Source organism: Prionailurus viverrinus, chromosome F1 (assembly GCF_022837055.1).
Source record: "Prionailurus viverrinus isolate Anna chromosome F1, UM_Priviv_1.0, whole genome shotgun sequence".
Classification (NCBI taxonomy): domain Eukaryota; kingdom Metazoa; phylum Chordata; class Mammalia; order Carnivora; family Felidae; genus Prionailurus; species Prionailurus viverrinus.
The window spans coordinates 34,323,724-34,345,379 of record NC_062577.1 but is presented as its reverse complement, the minus strand read 5'-3'; the positions used below and the strand labels follow the sequence as shown (position 1 = coordinate 34,345,379).

The following is a 21,656-nucleotide window of genomic DNA, read 5'->3' as shown; positions in this document are numbered from 1 at the left end:
CCCAAGTCAAGCTATGATGGTACCTCATGTTTAAATCTATTTTTTTTTTGTTTCCCTTTTATGTCCTGACCTTATTTTTGACTATTAGGTCTGTGGCTATGAAATATATTTCACTTTGTTGACCAAGTAACACATATTTTGGCAAGAACATTTAAGATCTGAATAACTGTGTTTAATGTTAGGTTTTGGCTTCCGAATTAATTCCCAAAACTCATTGTATGACTTTTATGTCTCATGACTCACACCCTGTTCATACCACACTTGATTTCCTCTCATCATCTTACCTTTTGCATGAATAAAGTCTGAAACAACCCCCATTTGGATGAAAAACACTGTGGCCACGTGTAAGGTGGTAACGTTAATGGAAGAAGCCTTCTCCAGAAGATCTGTATAGGAGTCCAATCCTGTACACTCTTTTAAGTGTGCATTAGAAAACTTTTCCTAGATCTCTTCCCAGTTGATTCTAGAAATAAGGCAGAAGAACACGGAGAGCCAGTACATGGTAGCAGTAAATATCAGCATCAAGTAGACCTGTTCTGAAATCCAGCTTTGCCATTGCCCACTGGATTAGCTTGGCCTGTTTATCAACCTGCAAAACGCTGACGCAAGTTATCTATCACACAGAGTTCTGGCAAGTACTGTGGTGATGCATATAACCTGCTTAACAGGTACTTCAGTGCCCTGTAAATCTTAGTTTTTTATGTATCAGCCCCTCTCACCCTCAGTTGGGCCCTCTCTGAGCTTCCTAGACTGCAGTTCTGTGAGGCCTGCCGCTTGGAGAATGTGTCCAAAGTCAATCCTTGGTATGCTGCAGTCCTGTGGCATAAGAACGTCTGGCTTCCATATGTGCAGGCGAGTGGAGCACTACCATTTTGCTACTTGACAAGGCTATTTAGCAGGTGCACACGTCTGAACATTCCTGAATCAGGAGGGGGGCGGCTCTGGATTTCACAGAGCAGTAACGGGACACAGCTGGAGTGAGGCAGGAGCCAGGAGCATCAGCTCGAGCTCCGAATGTGCAGCCTGAAACGAAATGAAACGGCCTAAAACGACGAAGGTTCTAACAAACAATACCCATTAATTAGTGATCCAATTCCGTGTGCATGCGGTGTGGAAAATACTGCAAAATCGAGGTACTTTTTCGGTTACTTTGCTTTTGAGGTGGGTTGTAGCCCTGAAGCCTGGACTGGACCCAGAAAGGAAGTCGGCTGCTCCGGGGCTGAGGACACAGGGGACACCTTGCGTTTCTGGCTCGGTTACAGAGCGGTACGTGGGTCATCCGGGCAGACACTTGCGCTCCCCTCGACCCTCCGGCCCCTCGGGGCGCGGGGGGACCCCGCCCCGTGTCTTCCTCAGGCTCCGGCCCGCGGGCCGCGCGGCCCAGGTGAGGCCGCCCCCGCGCGCGCCCCTTCCCCCTCCCGGCGACTTCCTGGTTTGCAGAAGGTGCTGGAGCCGCTGCGGGCGGCCCCGGTCGCAGGAACTGTGAGGCCCCAGCCTCGGAGGCGGCGGGGGCGGCGGCCGGCGGAGACGGGGGCGGCGGCCGCGCCACCGCTGCCGCTGCTGCTGTCACAAAAAGGCTCCGGGGGGTGGGGTGGGAGGCGGGGAAGCGCCGGGGGCGCCGCCGACATGGGCCCGCCGCCGCCGCCGCCGCTGTGAGTTGCCTGCTTCCCCGCGGGGCGGCCGGCGTGGGCGGGGGCGGCGCGACCCTCCGAGCGCCGGGCAGGGGGCTTCCAGGCCGGCGCGGGGGCGGGACGGACAGCCCCACACCGACATGTAACCATGGACTGCAGGACCAAGTGAGTGGGGGTCGCGGGCGGGCGGGGGGCGCCCCGCGGCGGCCGGACCCCAGACGGCGACGTCGGCCCGGCCCCCGCGCGCGCGCGGCCGGCCGGCGGGACAGCGCTAGGCCGCAAAGCCTGCCCGGCCCCGCGCCCCCGGCCCGGCGGGGTCGGGGGGGCTCCTCCGTGAGCGGCCCGCAGCGCCGGGGCGACGCCCGCGTCTCTAGGTGCTGGAGGAGGCCTGGCGGCTCCTGCCGCCACCCGCTGTGGGTTTCTTGTTCCTCCCGGAGTGTGGCAGACGTGACTGTCGGTTGTCTGGTGTCCGGGAGGGCGTCAGCCTTGAGGTTAAGCGATTCATATTCAAAGCATTTTCCTAAGGCGAAGATAACCGTTTCATTTTTAAGTGCAGTTGTCAGTTGATCTGAGAGGTTTTCCTCCGGTTTTTCTTATTCAGTTGGCCTCTGATATTTGTTTACATAGGCACTAGGTGTATGCACGATACTTGCAAAATGGTATCCGATTAGATAGTATTTTTATGTGCATGCTAAAGTATGCATCAGTGGATGTTTTTCATCTGGACACTGATTATGTAAAAAGCAATTTGAGTAAGTGTGGTGATTTGTTTTGCGTCTCAGAGGTATGAGTTTTAGGTTTTTTGTTTTTTGTTTTTCCTCCTAAAGTTACTTTGCAAAGATTTTCTTCCTCCTTTACTCCCTGTTCACACCCCTCCCCCCCAATTTAAAATAATGAGTACTGTTTATATTTGTATTAGTGTGGAAGGCTTGTAAAATTTCACAGTATAATTGAATCAATATTTACTTTTTTGCACCTAAGAGAGATTGTAAAAAATATTAAGAAAAGGGGAAAATTATGTGATTTAAAGTTATTTTCTTCAGTGTTTGATATGAGTGGGGGCAGCATAAGTGATTTAAAAGGTATACTTTATGACATTAATTGGATTGTGAGGGAGGAGGTCACCTAAGTCTGTATTATTTCCGTTGAAACAAGTTAATAGTGGGAGGGCTAGTTAATAGTGGGAGGGCTGAGGATATGTATATTTCTAAATTAATTTATATAGCTTGTCACTTCCTGTGATTTTAGATTCTTGTAATAAGTTTAGAAAAGTTCATGTTTACTTAGAAGCCAAAACTGGCATCACTTTATTGAATGAAGTGCATATTAAAAACAGCCAATGTGCAAAGACACTAAGGTTTCCTTAGCAGGAATAACAGATAGGTTAACACTTCGGTCACGTGGACATTGTGGTCTCAGATTTGGCCTAATCTTTTATCTTCTAGCAGAAAGACATTAAAACAGAACTATGTTAGAAAATGTGTCTCACTAGATGTAAACTTGCTTTTTGAAATTAAACTAATGAATAGGTTGAGTGTATGAAAAGTTAGTAAAGAAGTGGGTAACTTCAGAATGAAGCAACCTTTTGTTCCTAGTGGGAAACTCGAATATTGAGGCAGATGTGTGATTTCTCCAAAGATAATCGACATAAAGCAAGGTTTTTGTTGTTAGCCTTGCAGTTTACGTATGGTTTGCTACTTTAAACATGGTTGGCAGTAATTACATCTCAAGAGGAGCATATGCAAAGTGTCACATTTAAGGAGCATTATGACTGTTCTGTGGTGGTCTAGAATGTGGCAGGTGGAACCAGGTATTCATCATTTACATTTATATTGAAAGTCTTTTTTTTTTTTAATTTTTTTTTCAACGTTTATTTATTTTTGGGACAGAGAGAGACAGAGCATGAACGGGGGAAGGGCAGAGAGAGAGGGAGACACAGAATCAGAAACAGGCTCCAGGCTCTGAGCCATCAGCCCAGAGCCCGACGCGGGGCTCGAACTCACAGACCACTCACAGACCACTCACAGACCGCAAGATCGTGACCTGGCTGAAGTCGGACGCTTAACCGACTGTGCCACCCAGGCGCCCCTTGAAAGTCTTTTTAAAAAAGCCTGAGAACCTGCTGGCCAGCTTTGTTGGCAGGAAAAGGTAGAGATACTTAGGAGCATACTGGCTTTCCAGTTTTGATTCAATGAGATAAAGTCAGTGGTTTACGTTTATACAGCACTGAATACTTTATAAAGTACTTCCATATATATTAGTTGATATATAATCCTCACAATTATTCTTCGAAGTGAACAAGGCACTTTATAGGTGAGAAAACAGGCTGAGGTTAAATGTTTGCTGCAGGTCTCAGAACTCCTAAGCCTCTAACATTACTGAATTGGGGAAAAAACTTCGGTATTTTCTACATTGTGCTCATATAGTTTAATGGAACATATTGCAACAAGACCAAGATTAGTTTTTTGAGTTAAGAAAATATAAACTCTGCAGAGATGCTTAGTTATTTGTCATAGGAAATAAATACCACAAATTTCTTTTTCTTTTAGGGAAAATCCAGAGAGAACCTTTGACTTGGTATTGAAAGTGAAATGTCATGCCTCTGAAAATGAAGGTATGTGTGTTTTGTTAATTCTTAAAATAGTTGAGTCTATCAAAACAAGCGTTAGTGTGGTAGCCTACCAGAACATAATAGTATCAGGATAATGGTAGCACTAACTGTATGTTCTGAATGTAGCATCTCAAACTTCTGTTAATAAAATAGATGGCTAGGTCTTTGCCATGAGATTGTAGGAATCGTGAATGTTATCTGTACAGCTTAATTTTCAGGTGTACCTTAAGGCCATAGAACTCAGCTTTACCATTTGTTGGTAGAATGATGGTTAGTTTTGGCAGGAAGGCACACTTGTCGTTTTCTTTCATTTGTCTTTTAAAAGGTAGCCCCTATTGTAAACATTAGTGGAAATTCTCCTACCAGAGCAATGGGAGCCACACCAGTTCCCTTCTAATGTTTCCAGAATGCAGAGTGCAGACCGAGTAGCCCCTTCTGTGGGATTTACCCCAGGAGCAAAGCACTTTCCGAGGGAGGTAAATAATAGTGTGACATTACTTGGAATGGTTTCAGCTGTCACTTCTAAATAATTTTGTCAGTTTTTTTCCCCAATTTGTCATATGTAATATGTGTGCATCAGGGGGAGGTGTGGTACAAAAGAGGAAGGGCTCTCTCTTCCTTTTTGACGTGCCCTTGTGTGATACGTTTTCATGGATATCTCCAGTGTGTGATTTCACTTACAGTGTACTTAGATTGTAGATAAATCATGATGATTAAGTGTGGGATCCTGTGGACTGCTTGCCCACTCTAAAGACTTGGTGGCAGGTCTGCTGACACTCTTAGCTCCAGAATCTGGCCAGCAATTATATACTCTTAAGCAATTTGGAGCTGCACACCTTAAAATAGAGGAGCCCAACCCAGCTTGTGGTGAAATGGACTTGGCTAATTTTAGGCATGAAGTCACACATGTTCCTGACTCCACCAGTCCTGCCTGCTATACTTCTGGCCTGTTTGAACTATAGCTGTGATCAGGTTTGTCCCCAGGCGAGGAGTGAGCCTACATAGGTTGTAGGAAGCTTTTTCAAATTAAAAAGGTTATCTTTTGCTTTCCTACGTGTATTAAAGTTGGTCTATTTACGTTCTTCCTGGGCACAGCTAAGTTCCCTTTGAAGACTGAAATGGATGCATTATTTTTTCAGCTCCAATTTAAATTTATTCTTTAGTGTATTTATGGTATGAATAAGTCTTCAGAATACCTATACCATAACATTAGCTAAGGTGGGTGATGCTCACCTGATGTGTTTGTAAAACAGGCTGAATTCCTTTGTAAAACATGAGTACTCTATAATTTTAGATGCATGCTAAAGTGATTTTGTTACAAGGATCAATCTGCCTTATATAACATCCGATCTGTATCATGTGTCGGAGACATTGTGACCTTTCCATAAGGACTTCTGAGTGTCTTCTCCTTCCTTCCTCCCTTTGCCCTTTGCCATTTTTTAGGAACTAGTTATTCCAGTTTTTATCTTCTGCTTCTGCCCTTCTTTTATTCCTTTCTTGCCTTTTTACTGTTGTTATTGTTTAAATCACTACTCATTAGAAACCTCTTCATTTGTATTTTAATAGTTTCTCCAGCCCAGTGAGGTTGGGGATATAACAAATAGCTAAAATGAACACTTTAGCCTCTCTGTAGGTTGCGATTAATCCATTCTACCCATGTATGCCATTAAGGTGACTCACGGGCAGCAAATTCTAAAGATTTTAAGAAATTTTTTTTAACACTTTAAAAACGTCATTTAAGTACTATTTAAAAACAGAGAGAGCATGAGTGGGGAGGGGTAGAGAGAGAGAGAGAAAGAGAGGAGACACAGAATCTGAAGCAGGCTCCAGGCTCTGAGCTGTCAGCACAGAGCCCTACATGGGGCTCCACCTCATGAACCGTGAGATCATGACCTGAGCTGAAGTCGTATGCTTAACTGACTGAGCCACCCAGGCGCCCCTCTACAGATTTTTAATAAAGCTGAAGCCAACTATATTAAAGGTATAAGTAACTGTCTTTATTTTAATTGTGGCTTAAATAGTATGAATATGACTAATATTTTTGGTTCTAACAAGTTACACTTTTTGTGCTTTAAAAAGTAATGCTACTATGTAACTAAAATTTTATGTCAGATTGATGTTTCTAAATGTTTTGATTAACTTTCTACTTTATTGATAAATAGTAAAGGGAAAATGCCCAGAAATTATTAGAGTTATTGGAATATTCCTATGTAACTGTCAATAAAATCTATTTATTTTAATGAATCTGATAGGTGCATCAGTTTGTTTAAAATAGGGTAGTTTTTGTTGTTGTTTTGTTGTTTTGCTAGTCTTCTGGTGAACATGGATGACATTCTTACACAGTAAAAAGCCTGAAAAACAAAATGTGTAAATTAGGATGTTTTGGGGGCACAAATATAAAACCAATTTAAGCAATGAGTGAACTTGATAGTTCATTTAAGAGGAAGTCTGGAAGTAGGTCATCAACAATCCAGGTTCTTTCTCCATCTCAGCTCTGCCTCTCATCGTAACTGGTATCATTGGAAGATTTAAATTCCTGGTTGTAGGGTGGCTGTCAAGAGAAGTTGGAACCCTCCTTTCTCTTTTATGACCTTGGGGGGTGACAGACACTGGCTTTTCATGGCACTCTGTTTAGAGCCAGAACATTTCTTTCCCAGAAACTTCCAAAACATTGGATCCCATTGGCCTAAGTTGGCACGGGCCCAACCATTCGGAAAATAATCATTGGTGGGGGTAGTGGTAGAGGGGTGAGTGGCAAGATTATCATGATTGATTATTACTAAACAACTGGCAAGGAGTAGATGTTGGGAAATCCATTAAAATGCTCTCTGCACTTCTCAGAATATTCGTTTATTTTTTGAAGATTATCTGTTGATCCAATAGAAAATACTATGCTCAGGGTAAACTTGTTTTATGCTAAGATTGGTAATATTACATATAGATATATATAGTTGGCATGTTTCTCTTGTTCACTTTCTAATAGAGAGATTTTAAATACTCTCTTTTGTTTACTTCACAAATATCTTCAGAGACAAATTACTACTTAAGTTTTAGTTGGTTACTCGAAATGGTACTAGTTGTTGAAATATAACTTAATATAGCTAGTTCTGATAAAAGGGTGCTCTTCATCTGATCTATTGCTATTTGGACTTGTTTCAAAGACATGACATTGATTTTTTGACAACAACACATTTAAAACACTGGGAAATAGTGTCATATGGAGGCCCCACCAATTAAAAAATTGTCACGAGAGTAGTTGGTGGTGTTTCTTTGTTGTGTCCCCTTGTGTTAGTAGAATTGGTTCTGATGGTATCTTGTGGACTGGTTGGCCCATATTTTCATGGATGTTTCCCTGGCGGGACAACTTCCCTAGTAACTTCTGTGGCAACTATCCAAGAGTGAAATGCCAAAATTTAGATCTTAATACTCTTCCTGGTAGATTTCCTAGGGAATTGCTATTGTCACCCCTCTCTTTGCTGTCTTTCATGTTTCCCAGCAGTCAGCAAAATACAGCCAGCAGTGATGGCCTTTCCTTAATTCTAATAGCAGAATTTGTTGTTACCACACTGCCCCTGCATTCTCCAAAGTGATTCAGGACTTCAGGGAACTGAAGAGTAACCCTTCCTCAATACAGAGTTGAAGATGCCTCCTCTTAGGGTTTTTCTTCCAGGCAGTGGCCTTGGTACTCTAGCTTTCTCTTTTACATTTTGTTGAGAGCTCCACCTCCAGTGGTAGCAGCAACAGCAGCAGCAAGACTGCTAACACTTACATAGCACTCTGTGCTGGGCTCAATTCTGACTGTTCTGCATGTGCTAACTGTTTAAATCTCATGAACATCCTATGGGAGGGAAATGCTTATCTTCATTTTGCACACGGGGAAACCGAAGCACAGAGAAATGAAGAAACTTGCCCAAAGTAGTCTGGCTCCAGAGTGTGTGTTTTAATCTGCTTTTTAATAGATTTAAGCTAACTTTAAAAATCTGCTCTATTGCCTCTCATTGGGTAGTAACTTCAAATCAGGTCGGGAGAGGCTTCATTGTTACCATTCAAGGAAATATTAGGGTATAATCTATATATGGTGCAGATATATATATATATATATATATATATATATATATATTTGAAACAGGAATACAGTGTCCTCCCTGAAATTAATGAATCCAGGGTAATTCCACGTAAAAAAAAATACCGAGCTCTTCCTTTGTGGTTATTGATGCTGGCTCAGGATATCCCCCTCCCCCAGAGATTTATGTCTCTGTGTTTAGTGAATCTTTTTTTTTTTTTAACGTTTAGTTTACTTTTGGGAAACAGAAAGAGACAGAGCATGAGTGGGGGAGGGGCAGAGAGCCAGGGAGATACAGAATCCTAAAGAGGCTCCAGGGTCTGAGCTATCAGCATAGAGCCAGACATAGGGCTCGAAACCACTAACTGTGAGATCATGGCCTGAGCCAAAGTGGGATGCTTAACCAACTGAGCCACCCAGCCGCCTCAGTGAATCTTTGATGTAACAGCTGTAGCTATTTATTAGTAGTTTTCACACATTTCTTTAGCAAATCTTGTTTTCTTTATTCCTTTCTCCTTTGCTACAGTAATTTCTGTTAGGAACAAATCTCCCTTTGCTAACTGACTTTCTATTTATAGACCCATCCAACCCAGTATCAAGTTATCCACCTTTCTGATCTCTAGCTGTGTTAACAGCTTAACTGCCTCCTACTCTGTTCTTAAATGAGAACCTTAGGCCAGAGAATCCTAACTTACTAACCCCCATGCCCTGCACAAGAAAGGGTATTTCTAAGCTTGGTTTTGCATTTGATAAATTTTGTCTGTAGGGATGCTGTTTCCACAGAATCCATAGCATTTTGCTTCTGCCTGTATTTTAGCACTTACTGTTCTTCAGATATGTCTGATATAGTAGTATATAGACATACAGCTGGGTCTGAGTGTCTGTTTGCTCTGCTTAAAATAAGTTGTTTAAGAACCGGGCCATCACTTATTAATTTGTAACCTTTAGAGAAAAGCCTAGCACAGTATCTGGCATGTTAAGTGAATATTTGCAAAATGAATAGAAGAAATTGGACCTAGCATGGTACCTGGCCATTGGTCAAATAGATGTGGATCAGATTAATTCACCGAGAGCTGCTTGTTGCAGAAGTGATCTTAAGTGTGTGCTGGTATGACCGAAGCAGGGACAATAGGAATATATGACCATGTATATCTTGGACCAGTGGGCTTATTTTGGGATACTCTGTGCTTAAGCTCTTTCCATTCAGGACCCACATCTGCTTGCTCTCTTCTCCCATCACAAGATTTACTGGGACAGTTGCTATATACGTGTGCTTTGGAGTCTACCTTAAAGCCCATTTATTCCCCATCCCACCTACCAATGGGGATCCTCACACCTAGCATGGGGATCATTTAGAGTCATCGTGACTCGAAGTATCATTACCTTTACGTCGTAGATTGTTGAAGGAAAAGTGTTTTCTCATAGTTACTAACCAGGGACAAAATTTAATGTGGTTCTTTAGAACTATATCTTTGAGGTATGCCATTTTTTGTTTTATTATAGAAAATTTAAGAATAGCTGTACTTTTATACTTGGCTTTGGAGCGTTACGTGCTTCCTGGCATCGCCGCCTGCAAGTGTAAAAAGCACATCGGCTTTCTGCGTTCAGTATTTGTTGCTTGATACCTTGATGGGGTGCTGCAGAGTTTGATTTTAATGGTTTGATTGTGACATATCTCATTAGGTACTTCGATATGTTCACATATTCTTTAGTTTGGCTGCTTCAATCCAAGGTCACTTCTTGGTTTTTAATGTTGACTTCCCACTGTTCTCTGTGGGGGATGGTGGCCCTCTCCTTCACAGGGGTGTGCCGTGGGACTGTTGCTTGGGCACTGCTCTGTTGCCACAGCCCCACAGGTTTGTTCAGGGTTTTTTCCTTGGAACAGTCTTGTTTCCTTGACCTGATATGTTCCTCATATTCTCTTGATACTCTCTCATTTGGAGGGTTTTCTTATGCTCAAATAATATCCCCTTTTCTTTGCCACCAAATCTTTATGTTTGATTTGCAAGGTATTGCAAGGCAATAATTTACCTTTTAAAATATACATTTAGCAGTAGGCATTTTTGGGGTACTTTAAGCAGACAGCCAGAGTATTATTTTAAATAACAATGAAAATCAAAGGCATTGAGTGTGAAGTATGTTCTCAATCAGTTCCAAAAGAATGTTTCTTCCCTGGAAATACTTCTTAATATTTAACATTCAGAATTTTTTCCCCCATTTTAAAGCTCTCAGGGTTATGCTCAAGTAACATTAGAGAAACTAGGAGAGATTCTTTTTAAAGATATTTTTACTTGAGCCAGAAAGCATTAAAGATAGCTTTGAGAAACCGCTGAAACACTCTGGTGTTCCTGTATTGTTAAGTTGAATGGTTTTCTTTTTGTATTTATTTTGGGTGTAGTTAGACTCTTAGTTTATATAAATCAAGGATAAGTTGACTTATTCCAGGTAGTGATTTAATTTTCTCTGTAGAAAAGGGTGTCTTGTTTCATGGTTCTGTGGTGGTTCAGTCATTTTTGCTTTGTGGGAATTTGCCACAGGTGCTTGTCAATTGATTTTTGTTTTGTTTTGTTTTTTTAGAAGTATTTAGGAAGTTGGTGCTACTTGGGGTCTTAGGGCATATTGCAGAAGAGAACAGTGGAATAATAACACTGGAAGTTTCCTTAAAGAGCACCTCATACCACCTAGTAGAGGACAGTTGGCTTTGATGGTCCTTAAAATTCCCCTGCTGTCATCTTGCGGGTGCCATTGTCATCATGCTGTCCGGTGACTGCATAAAGATGCTCACTATGAGCATTAAACAGGCCTACTCCATGCCAAGCACACTAGTTTTAAAGCTACCCCTCTTCTCACTACTCTTCGAATAACAATTTCTTTAAGTAGCTGGTGTTACTTTATGTATTTATCTGATTAAAGTAATTCACAGTGAGGTGTGAACAACTGATAGACAGCCCTCAAGGGAGCATTTTAATTTTAAAGAAAGCCTTATAAAGTCGAATTAATTAAAAAGATGCAGTTTGCTTATGGTGGAAAGATCTCTGAACTAAAGATCAAATGTACTTCTGTCGGTTTCTAGTTAGGTTTTACCGTCTCTTCCCCCATCTATGTTGACACTCCATTTGTAATTTGTGATTAACAGCTTTGATAAGTGTGTAAGTAGATTTACGTCTTTGTTCAGTGAATTCCATTAAGATATTTTTTTGTTTATAAATTTTCAGGTAATAAAGCTGTATGTAGCATATGATTATAAAGCCTTATTTATTGATTTATTTTTTCTGATTAGGCTTCCATTTAAATGTTTCGTAGAAATAGTAATAAAAATTACAATTTAGTGTTTATGTCAGTAAATGTGCTTAGAGCCTGCATTTCTAGCTTATCTTCATGGTGACCATATGAAGTAGGGACTGTAAACCTTTTCATAAAGATGAGGAAATGGAAGGTGAGATAGCTTGCCAAGGTCACACAGTTCTAAGAGGTGGGGTTAGTATTTGAACCTGGTTTTTTTTTTTTATTCTAGAACTTGAGTCAACAATGATATTGCACTGCCTTTCAAATACAATAGCCATCTTTTTAAAATAGCATCGAAATTTTCCTCAGCAATTTTGAAAAGCCACCCTTTTAGGAAATCCCCAACTAATTCTGGCTTGACCAGAGTTGTTGAGATATTAATTTTTAATAGACACCAAAAGATGACGACGAGAAGAAGAGCATAAACACCATATTAGTATTAGACATTCAGCCCTCTTTTGTTCATTCATTGAATGTTTCTGAGCGTCCAGCACAGGTGAAGAGCAGTTAAAAAGGTGACATTCGCGAAGTTTCAAATCAGTGATTGTAATAGCGTAGGAAGGCCTATTTGAGAGGTTGCACGGTGTAGAGGAGTGAGCCTGAAAAGGGCACCCAACTCAGCTCTGTGTGGGGTGTGTGGGGGGACAGTGGGATAGAGGAGACAGGGGTGAGTCAAGGATAGTCCTGAGGTGATGGAGGGAGAGACAGTTAGAATCTATCTTGTCAGCTCTCAGTTGGGTACCAGACTTTTTCTGAAGTTGGTTGTAGTTTTACTTCGTATGTGAAATCTGAAGTGCATAACTAAGAGTAAGGAATATATTGCTTTTGGTATAAACATTTATATCTAACGAACATGACCAAGAAGCACTCTCTGTTAAGCGTAATCTGCCTTGGCAGGGGGTTGTTCAGGTTTAGTTTTGTTAACTCAGCCTAAAACAGGTCTGACCCAAGGCGTGTGTTCAGCGAATATTTGTTGAATTGTTGAAGCACTGTTTTCAAGGTACTGAAATGGCTTTTAAAGAAAAGGAATGGAAATTGTAAAAGGTATTGGGAATTTAATAATTATTGTTAAATTCATTTCTTCTCTAACAGTATAACAACTTTGAACTGACGAAATGTGTAAAAGTGAAGCTTCAGAAGTAAAAGATATAAAAAGAAGTTGCTGAGTAATAATCCCTTTGATACCGGTCTTGTGGCAGTTATATTGTCTCAAACTTGATCTTTATCACCCTGCCTTATGCCAACCACTGGATTTTAGGTTTTTGAACATAAAGACCTCTTTGGATCTCTTGTGAATTTGCAGAAAAAGTGTCTTCTGCGTGGATGATATCCAATAATTGTGAAGTTATACTCTGCTGTTAACATGAAATTAGTTAATGGTGGTGCTGTATTTTCAATACCTATTTTAGATTTCTTAAACCTTAAAAAAAACTTTAATGTAAAAGGACTTTGAAAGACTGTAGATTTTTACATCACAAGCCATATATGCTGTATTTAAAAGTTGGGTTTTTTTTTTGATAGAACTGTGTTGATAAACCACAGACTCTGTAACTTAATAGGCAGAACTGGTGAACATCAGATAGAGCCTTTTCCTCTTTCAGTTCTTTCGTATTTATCATTTGAATCTGAAAATAAAGTGTAGAGCTATCAGTTTAGTGCATCTGATGGTCTTCTGCAAATGTGTAAGTGTCCAGAAATTAGTCATTCCAAAAATAACATGTGTTGGTTTGGTAGCAGAAATGCACCAAGCATAAGGCTGTGTGTGGTATCCAAATCTATCATTCATTAAAATTAAGCTGTCCTTTAAAATTTTGTCAACTGGGCGATTGTAAAATCTAGCCTTCTTACTAATTTGATCCGAGATTATTTGAAATCATTTAGGAATGTGTGTTGAAGTGAAATCCAAATGAGTCCAGGTGTGTTTGAATACACTGGCACACGGTATGTCCTCAGGGTCTGTGCGGTCAAAGTACAGTTGCTATGAGATAAACTTGTGTGGAAGCCGTTCAGAAAGGATTCTGAAATGGTTTTTTTGTTTTGAGATTCCAGTGTATTTTGGATATGATGTTTTGGAAGAGGAAGTTGTGCATGTGGGTTTTTTTTTTTTTTTTTGAAGAGGAAGTTGTTTAATATTTGGGGAATTTTTTTTCAAGGTCTTGGTCACTGTTACTCTTTTATAGAAATTAAAATAGTATTTTCTGTTTAATACTTATAAGTGATTAATGAGGTTAATTATTTGATTTTCAGAGAATGATGTGTTACCTCTTTTTATTTTGTTTCTTATTACTACAGGGAATGTGAGAACTCAATTTTGAAATGGTAGTTTTGCTACAAAAAGTGTGATTTTCGTAATGAGTATCTACAGAATAATTATTGACGATAAGGGCATTATAGTTGCATCAAGATTATGTGTTGTGTTCACTGTGTATAGGTTTAAATGTGTTATTGAAGCAATAGTAAGCTGAGAATTTTTATGTACAAAAATACTAGTTTCCAAGTTCTTAGTGGTTATTACTGTGTTTGTGACAGTGTTTAGTCTAAAAAGTGGAAATATTAAAATTGAACACTAGTTGAAACTCAGAATCGTAATTTGTAAATATTTACTTCATTTTTAGCTTAATAGTTGAAACAAATGAATCTTCAATACTTTGTATGTGTTATGGTCCTAAATTTGGCCTTTGAGGCTGATGTACCTATCCAAAATTTTTCTTTTTTTTTTTTAACTGTTTATTTATTCATTTTTGTATGTGTGTGGTGGGGGGGGGGGGTGAAGGGGCAGAGAGAGAGAGAATCCCAACCAAGCTCTGCACTGCCAGTCCTAAATTCTTTATAAAGCTGTTATGAAATCCATTTACTTATAGTTTACTTGATTTGGGAATTTATAAAATCTTTTGGCAATTTTTTTGACTCATTTCCCTCAGGTATTATCTAGGCAACAGTCTTTTTTTTTAATAGATAGATATGGAAAGAAGGATGACCCTCATATCAAATTTTCTACTTTAAAGCTTATATACTACTACTTTCTTACTTGTAAAATGGTGTTCAAAGTATTGAAAATGAAATTACTGAACACTTCTGAATTGCCTTCTAAATCGTTACAGTAAGACTAAATTCTATTTAGCATGATTTATAGTTTATATTTTTATGGTATTTTCATTCTTTGAAAATATATGCTTTCTATTATGTTTAATATAAATGGCAGATTTAACATACACAATTTATATTTACTTTAAGACATAATTTGGGGCGCCTGGGTGGCTCAGTCAGTTAAGTGTTCGACTTCAGCTCAGGTCATGATCTCACAGTCTGTGAGTTTAAGCCCCGCGTTGGGCTCTGTGCTGACAGCTCAGAGCCTGGAGCCTGCTTCGGATTCTGTGTCTCCCTCTCTCTCTCTGCCCCTCCCCTGCTCACGCTCTGTCTGTCTCTGTCTCAAAAATAAATAAAAACATTAAAAAAACCCATACTTTTAAATATGACTAGAATTTACCTTTTTAGATATGGCTGAATTTCATTTTATCAGAACACAAAAAATATTTATATATTGTTAATAAGGGACTTGATAATACTTATTCTGAGTTAAAACTCTACATTTAAAAGCTAGGGGTGAAGAGAATAGATGATGGGTGGCTTTTGCTTGATTTATAGGTTGGAAGGGATGACTAAACAAGAGCTCAGTGCTCTTTAAGAGGTACCTTCCTCCCACACAGATATTTTTAACCCAGAAGGACAAGAGTGTTGCATCTTCTGCAACTAAGGGAATGACTGAAGACTCCATTTTCTACTTCTGGCATCTGTAATCAACAAATTGGCCGAATGGAGGCCTGCTATCTGTATGCGACACCTCATGCCATCTGCATGGAGGTGTTAAATTTTGGAATTTGTATTTTTTGCCTGTTTCACTTTTACTTTTTGGTGTATTTAGTGTTTATTCTTCTTTCATTAGACGTTTAATGTTTTTATATTTTTGTAACTGTTTTAGCTTATTCTTTTACTTTTAACTTTGCTTTTTTTCTTATTATTTTTACATTATTTCTTTTGTTTGGTTTTAAAAAATCTTTATTGTTTAAAAATGTTTAAGGGGCGCCTGGGTGGCACAGTCGGTTAAGCGTCCGACTTCAGCCAGGTCACGATCGCGCGGTCCGTGAGTTCGAGCCCTGCGTCGGGCTCTGGGCTGATGGCTCAGAGCCTGGAGCCTGTTTCCGATTCTGTGTCTCCCTCTCTCTCTGCCCCTCCCCCGTTCATGCTCTGTCTCTCTCTGTCCCAAAAATAAATAAAAAACATTGAAAAAAATTTAAAATAAAAATGTTTAAGGAAATATTTCTTTGGAAAAAGTTATTATTCTGATATAGAGTGTCCTTTGAACTTTTTTTCATGTTCTTCCAAGATTTCATTTAAATTCAAGTTAGTTAACATACAGTGTAGTATTGGTTTCAGGAGTAGAATTTAGTAATTCATCACTTACATGCAACACCCAGTGCTCATCACAACAAATGCCCTCCTTAATGCCCATCACCCATTTAGCCCATCCTCCCATCCACCTCCCCTGAACCTTTTTTGTTTTTCTAATGAAGAGGGAAGGCAAGCTAGAAGAGGAGAGTGAATACAGGCATACCTCAGAGATAATGTGGGTTCTGGTTACACCACCATAAAAAAGCAACTATCACAATAAAGTAAGTCAGATGAAATTTTTGGCTTCCCAGTGGATGCAAAAGTTATGTTCACCCTGGGCTGTATTCTGGTATGTGTGAAATAGCATTATGTCTAAAACACCAATGTATATGGCTTAAGTAAAAAATGTCAAAACTTGCTAACCACCATTTGAGGTTTCAGGAGTCATACTCTTTTTGCTGGTGGACAGTCTTGCTTAGATGGCTGCTGACTGATCAGAGTGGTGGTTGCTGAAGGTTGGGGTGGCTGTGGCAATTTCTTAAAATAAAGTGGCTGACATTTGCTGCACTGATTGACTCTTCCTTTCACCAGCAATTTCTCCGTAGCATGTGATGCTGTTTGATAGCACTTTACCTACAGTAGAACTTCTTTCAAAATTGGAGTGAATCCTCTTGTCACTGCTTTATCAACTAAGTTACATAATATCCTTTGTTGTCCTGATAACCTAATGTCCTAATATCCTAAATCCTCTGTTGTGATTTCAACAATCTTCACAGCATCTTTACCAGGAGTAGTTTCTACATCTCAAGAAGTCACTTTCTTTGCGATCCGTAACAAGCAGCTCCTCGCCCATTAAAGTTTGATCATGAGATCGCAGCAGTTCAGTCCCATCTTTAATTCCAGTTCTCTTGCTGTTTCCACCACATCTGCAGTTACTTCCTCCACTGAAGTCTTGACCTCCTCAGTGTCATCCATGAGAGTTAGAATCACCTTCTTCCAGACTCCGGCTAATGTTGATATTTTGATCTCTTTTCGTGAATCATGAATGTCCTTAATGGCAACTGGAATGGTGAATCTGTTCCAGAAGATTTCCACTTTGCCCAGGTCAGAGGAATCCCTGTATGTGACATCTATAAGCCTTGTGAAATATATTTCTTAAATAATAAAACTTGAAAGTCAAAATTGCTTTTTTGATCCATGGGCTGCAGAATAGATGGTGTGTTTGCAGGCATGAAAACAACACTAATCTTGTTGTACATCTTTGTCAGAGCTCTTGGGTGGCCAGGTGCATTGTCAGAGAACAGTAGTATTTTGGAAGGAATCTTTTTTTTTTTTTTCCCCGAGCAGTGGGGCTCAACAGTGGCTTAAAGTATTCAGCAAGCTGTGTTATAAACAGATGTGCTGTCATCCAGGCTTTGTTGTTCCATTTCTACAGCACAGGCAGAGTAGATTTAGAATTGTTGCTAAGGGCCATAGGATTTTTGGAATGGTGAATTCTGTTGGCTTCAACTTAAAGTCACCAGCTGTATTAGCCCCTAATAATAAGAGAGTCAGTTTGTCTTGTGAAGTTTTGAAGGTAGACATTGATGTCTCTTCTCCAGCTATTCAAGGCATCTTTTTTCAGTATATGGTGGTTTTGTCCACATAGAAAATCTGTTGTTTAATGTAGCCACCCTCATTAATAACCTTAGCTAGATCTTCTGGATCACTTGCTGCAGCTTCTATATCAGCACTGGCTGCTTCGCCTTGCACTCTTGTGTTGTGGAGATGGCTTCTTTCCTTAAGCCTTATGAACCAGCCTCTGCTAGCTTCAGACTTTTCTTTTATAGCTTCTCACCTCTTTCAGCCTTCATAGAATTAAAGCAAGTTAGGGCCTTGCTCTGGATTAGGCTTTTGCTTCTGGGAATGTTGTGGCTGGTTTGATCTAAAATTTTCTCTCTGTCAGCAGTAAGGCTGTATTGCTTTATCATTTGTGTGTTCACTGGAGTAGCATCTTTAATTTCCTTTAAGAACTTTTCTTTTGCAAAAAAAAAAAACAACAAAAAAAACCCCCCAAAAAACCCAAAAAGATTCTCTTTTGCATTCACTACTTGCTGTTTGTCTCAAGAGGCCTAGCTTTCAGCCTCTCTTGGCTTTAGACATGCCTCTTCACTCAGTTTAATCATTTCTAGCTTTTGATTTAAAGTGAGAGACGTGTGACCCTCCCTTTCATTAAAAAAACACTTAGAGGCCACTCTGGGGTTATTGATTGACCTGATTTCAATATTGTGTCTTAGGGAATTGGGAGGCCTAAGGATAAGGAGAGAAATGGGGAACAGCTGGTTGGCAGATCAGTCAGAACATACTCAGCATTTCTCGGTTGAGTTTGCTGTCTTATATGGCTGAGGTTTGTGGAGCCCCAACATGACGACTATGGTAACATCAAAGATCACTGATCACCGATTGCCGTAAAAAATATAACAGGAATGGAAAAGTTTGAAATACTATGAGAATTTCCAAAATGTGACACAAAGATATAAAGTTGTTGGAAAAAGGGCACAAATACACTTGTTTGGCACAGGGTTGCCACAAACCTTCAGTTTGTAAAAACTCAGTATCTGTGAGTGCAGTAAAGCGAAGCACGATGAAACAAGGTATGCCTGTTATTACGAAAGGTAATTGTGGGGACTCTCAAAACAGACAAATGCTTACTGTTTGATTAAATGTGAATAGGTAACTCTCTCTTTCCAAGTGAACAGAAATAAATGGGTTTGATGACATGATTTTCTAAAAGCCTAAACTCTGGAATCGCCTTATGGATAACACAGTATCTACCTTCTAAACCTCCTGCTGGAATGGAAAGATACCGGACTAAGAGTTGAAACATGGTTTTCGGTCCTGGCTTTGCTGCTTATTACTTGTGTTAACTTGGTCATTTAACTTCTATTAATTTTACTTTTCACAGTTGTAAAATTTTGCAATGCATAGCTCAAGAATTGTTATTAAAGTCAGATACAAAATGACACGAAATGTTTTATAAATTTTACCATAAAACACTATATAGATATAAACTTCTATTTGGTTTCTATATGGTAGTGGCATTTAAAATAAACACCCAATCACTTCAACAGAAATTAAGTGTTAGTAATGAAATTTCCTTTCGTTCTATTGTATGTGATCAGTCTGGAAGAAATGAATGCTAAAGGAAGGATACATAGTAACTTCCAAGTCCCCCATTCAATGTTGCAGAAGTGCCAGAAACAAGGAGGATGGAAGAGGCCAATGCATTTTGGGCTGATAAGTTAAATTAGTTTCACTTTGAAAAGGATGTGTAGCAGAGAATAAGAATTTGTAGCACTAAATCTGATGGTACTCAGTTAAAGGTTTGGTGGCATCTGGAGGGATTAAGCAGGATTTGCAAATTGCAATGGGACTTTTCTTTGCACTGATTTCTTCCAAATTGTTCACATGCAAAAACTTCAGCTGGGAAGTAGGAATTGCATATATGTGTGAAATTTTAAACTTTTAAGAGTTCATATTGATAAGCTAGAAGGTAACTAGAATGGAAATAAACTAAGGGTTCACATGTCTGGCAGGGTGTTGGTGAGATTCTCGAGATTAAGGGTAATGTTACATAAGTGAAGGGTTCTCAGTGGAAATGTTACCAGTTGTGAAGCATGTTGCAATTGGTTATGAGTTCTGTATAAACTAATAGTAAGTATTGTAATGTGTGAATGATTAAACATTATAACAATTTAAGGCCATCTCGTAGTGACATCACTCTTACTCCTTTGTATTCCTGTTTCTCTTAAGTGAGTGCTAAGGGAATAGTGTAGCTGTAGCTAGCACTAGAAATTGTATGCAGACTTTGGGTTATCTTTCACTGCTACAGAACAGAATAAGCCACTGATAGGATAAATAACTGATGATTAAAAGTTACTCCAGTGTTAATTACTTGAAAAATTTATTTAGGTTTTGACAAACTCTGGATTAAGTGCATTGTGAATATGAATGTTATCTTTTATATGACTGGTAATTGATAAAACTTGAGAACCACTGCACCATACTCTGAATTGCAATCAGTGGTTAACCTTGAAGCAAGATTCTGCTATATCATCGATGTAACCTTTTTTAGTAGATAATTTTATAGTTTATGAACTTCATGTTTTCTTTAAGTTTATTTGTTTTGAGAGAGAGAGAGAGAGAGAGAGAATATGTGCGCACCATGAGCAGAGGAGCGGCAGAAAGAGAGGGAGAGAGAGAGAATATTCTCAAGCAGGAGGCTGATGCAGGGTCCCATCTCACAAACCACAAGATCATGATCTGAGCCAAAATCAAGAGTCAGACACTTAACTGACTGAGCCACCCAGGTACCCCTGAAGTTTACATTAAAAACATTATTTAAGGGGCGCCTGGGTGGCGCAGTCGGTTAAGCGTCCGACTTCAGCCAGGTCACGATCGCGCGGTCCGTGAGTTCGAGCCCCGTGTCGGGCTCTGGGCTGATGGCTCAGAGCCGGGAGCCTGTTTCCGATTCTGTGTCTCCCTCTCTCTCTGCCCTTCCCCCATTCATGCTCTGTCTCTCTCTGTCCCCAAAATAAATAAACGTTGAAAAAAAAAATAAAAAAAAAAAAAACAAAAACCAAAAACATTATTTAAGACCATCCTATGTATTCCTGAGTTCTCAGTGGCAGTGTTTCTCAACTTTATTTGTGTCACAACACAGAGAAATCGACAGTGTATGGACATCTGGGCAAATGGACTTCATGCAATGATAAGTGGGTAACTGGCCTGGGGACTCCTAGGCTTGAGGGGATTCTTATATTCTGACCCTTCTTAACTATTAAAGGGACACAGACTAGGTTGTTCTCTTTATGATTTCTTTGGTAAGAAGAAAATTGCTTTTTTATTCACTGTTTTTCTTCACTGCTGTTTGATGCTAACTAGGATGGCAGAACTCTAATATTAGGCTGAATTTGAAAGAATTTGGTTGGAGTTCTAGCTTTATGTTTTTGTGTTTTTTTAATGTTTGTTTATTTTTGAGAGGGGTGGAGGGGCAGAGAGAGAGGGAAACACAGAATCTGAAGCAGGCTCCAGGCTCTAAGCTGTCAGCACAGAGCCTGACGTAGGGCTCAAACTCATGAAACGCGAGATCATAACCTGAACCGAAGTTGGATGCTTAACTGACTGAGCCACCTAGGAGCCCCAATGTTTTGTTTTGTTTTTTTAAAGTTTATTTATTTATTTTGAGGGAGGCAGAGATAGTGCTAGTGGGAGAGGGGCAGAGAGAGGGAGAGAGAGCTAGCTTTATGTTTTGAGTCTAACCTCTTTGAGCCTCAGTTTGTCTTTAAAATGAGAACATTAGCAACCTTTCTCTTTCTACCATAAAGCTGTGATAATCTATAGAAAGAATAAAATATATGCATATGCTTTTAAACAATGTTTATTATAATTTAAGCAAACTGTAAGTACCTCCCTTTCACAACTCACAGAGGAAGTAATTGGATGCTTTTGATACGTATGTAGTGTGTGTGTGTATGTATGCATATATATGTGTATATATGTGTATATATATATATAACCTATAATGATATAAAGTTTGTCAGTGAGGGATTTTGACTCCAAAGCTAGGAGAATAAATTGCAGGATTTAATGCTTCTAATAATTGTGTATTAATGAGGGATATATTACATTTATCTAA

General features: G+C 39.6%; 1 protein-coding gene across 3 annotated transcripts in view; it reads left to right on the top strand.

Annotated features, from left to right (window-relative positions):
• The first annotated feature begins 1,637 nt into the window (after positions 1-1,637).
• Positions 1,638-21,656, top strand: part of DENND1B (DENN domain containing 1B) — a 255,847-nt gene continuing 235,828 nt past the window's right edge. For all 3 annotated transcript variants that reach the window (XM_047840394.1, XM_047840395.1, XM_047840393.1), the window contains exons 1-2: positions 1,638-1,796; positions 4,181-4,245. In XM_047840394.1, coding sequence (XP_047696350.1) covers positions 1,780-1,796; positions 4,181-4,245 — 82 coding nt within the window. In that variant the 5' untranslated portion in view covers positions 1,638-1,779. The remainder of the gene's footprint in view (positions 1,797-4,180; positions 4,246-21,656) is intronic.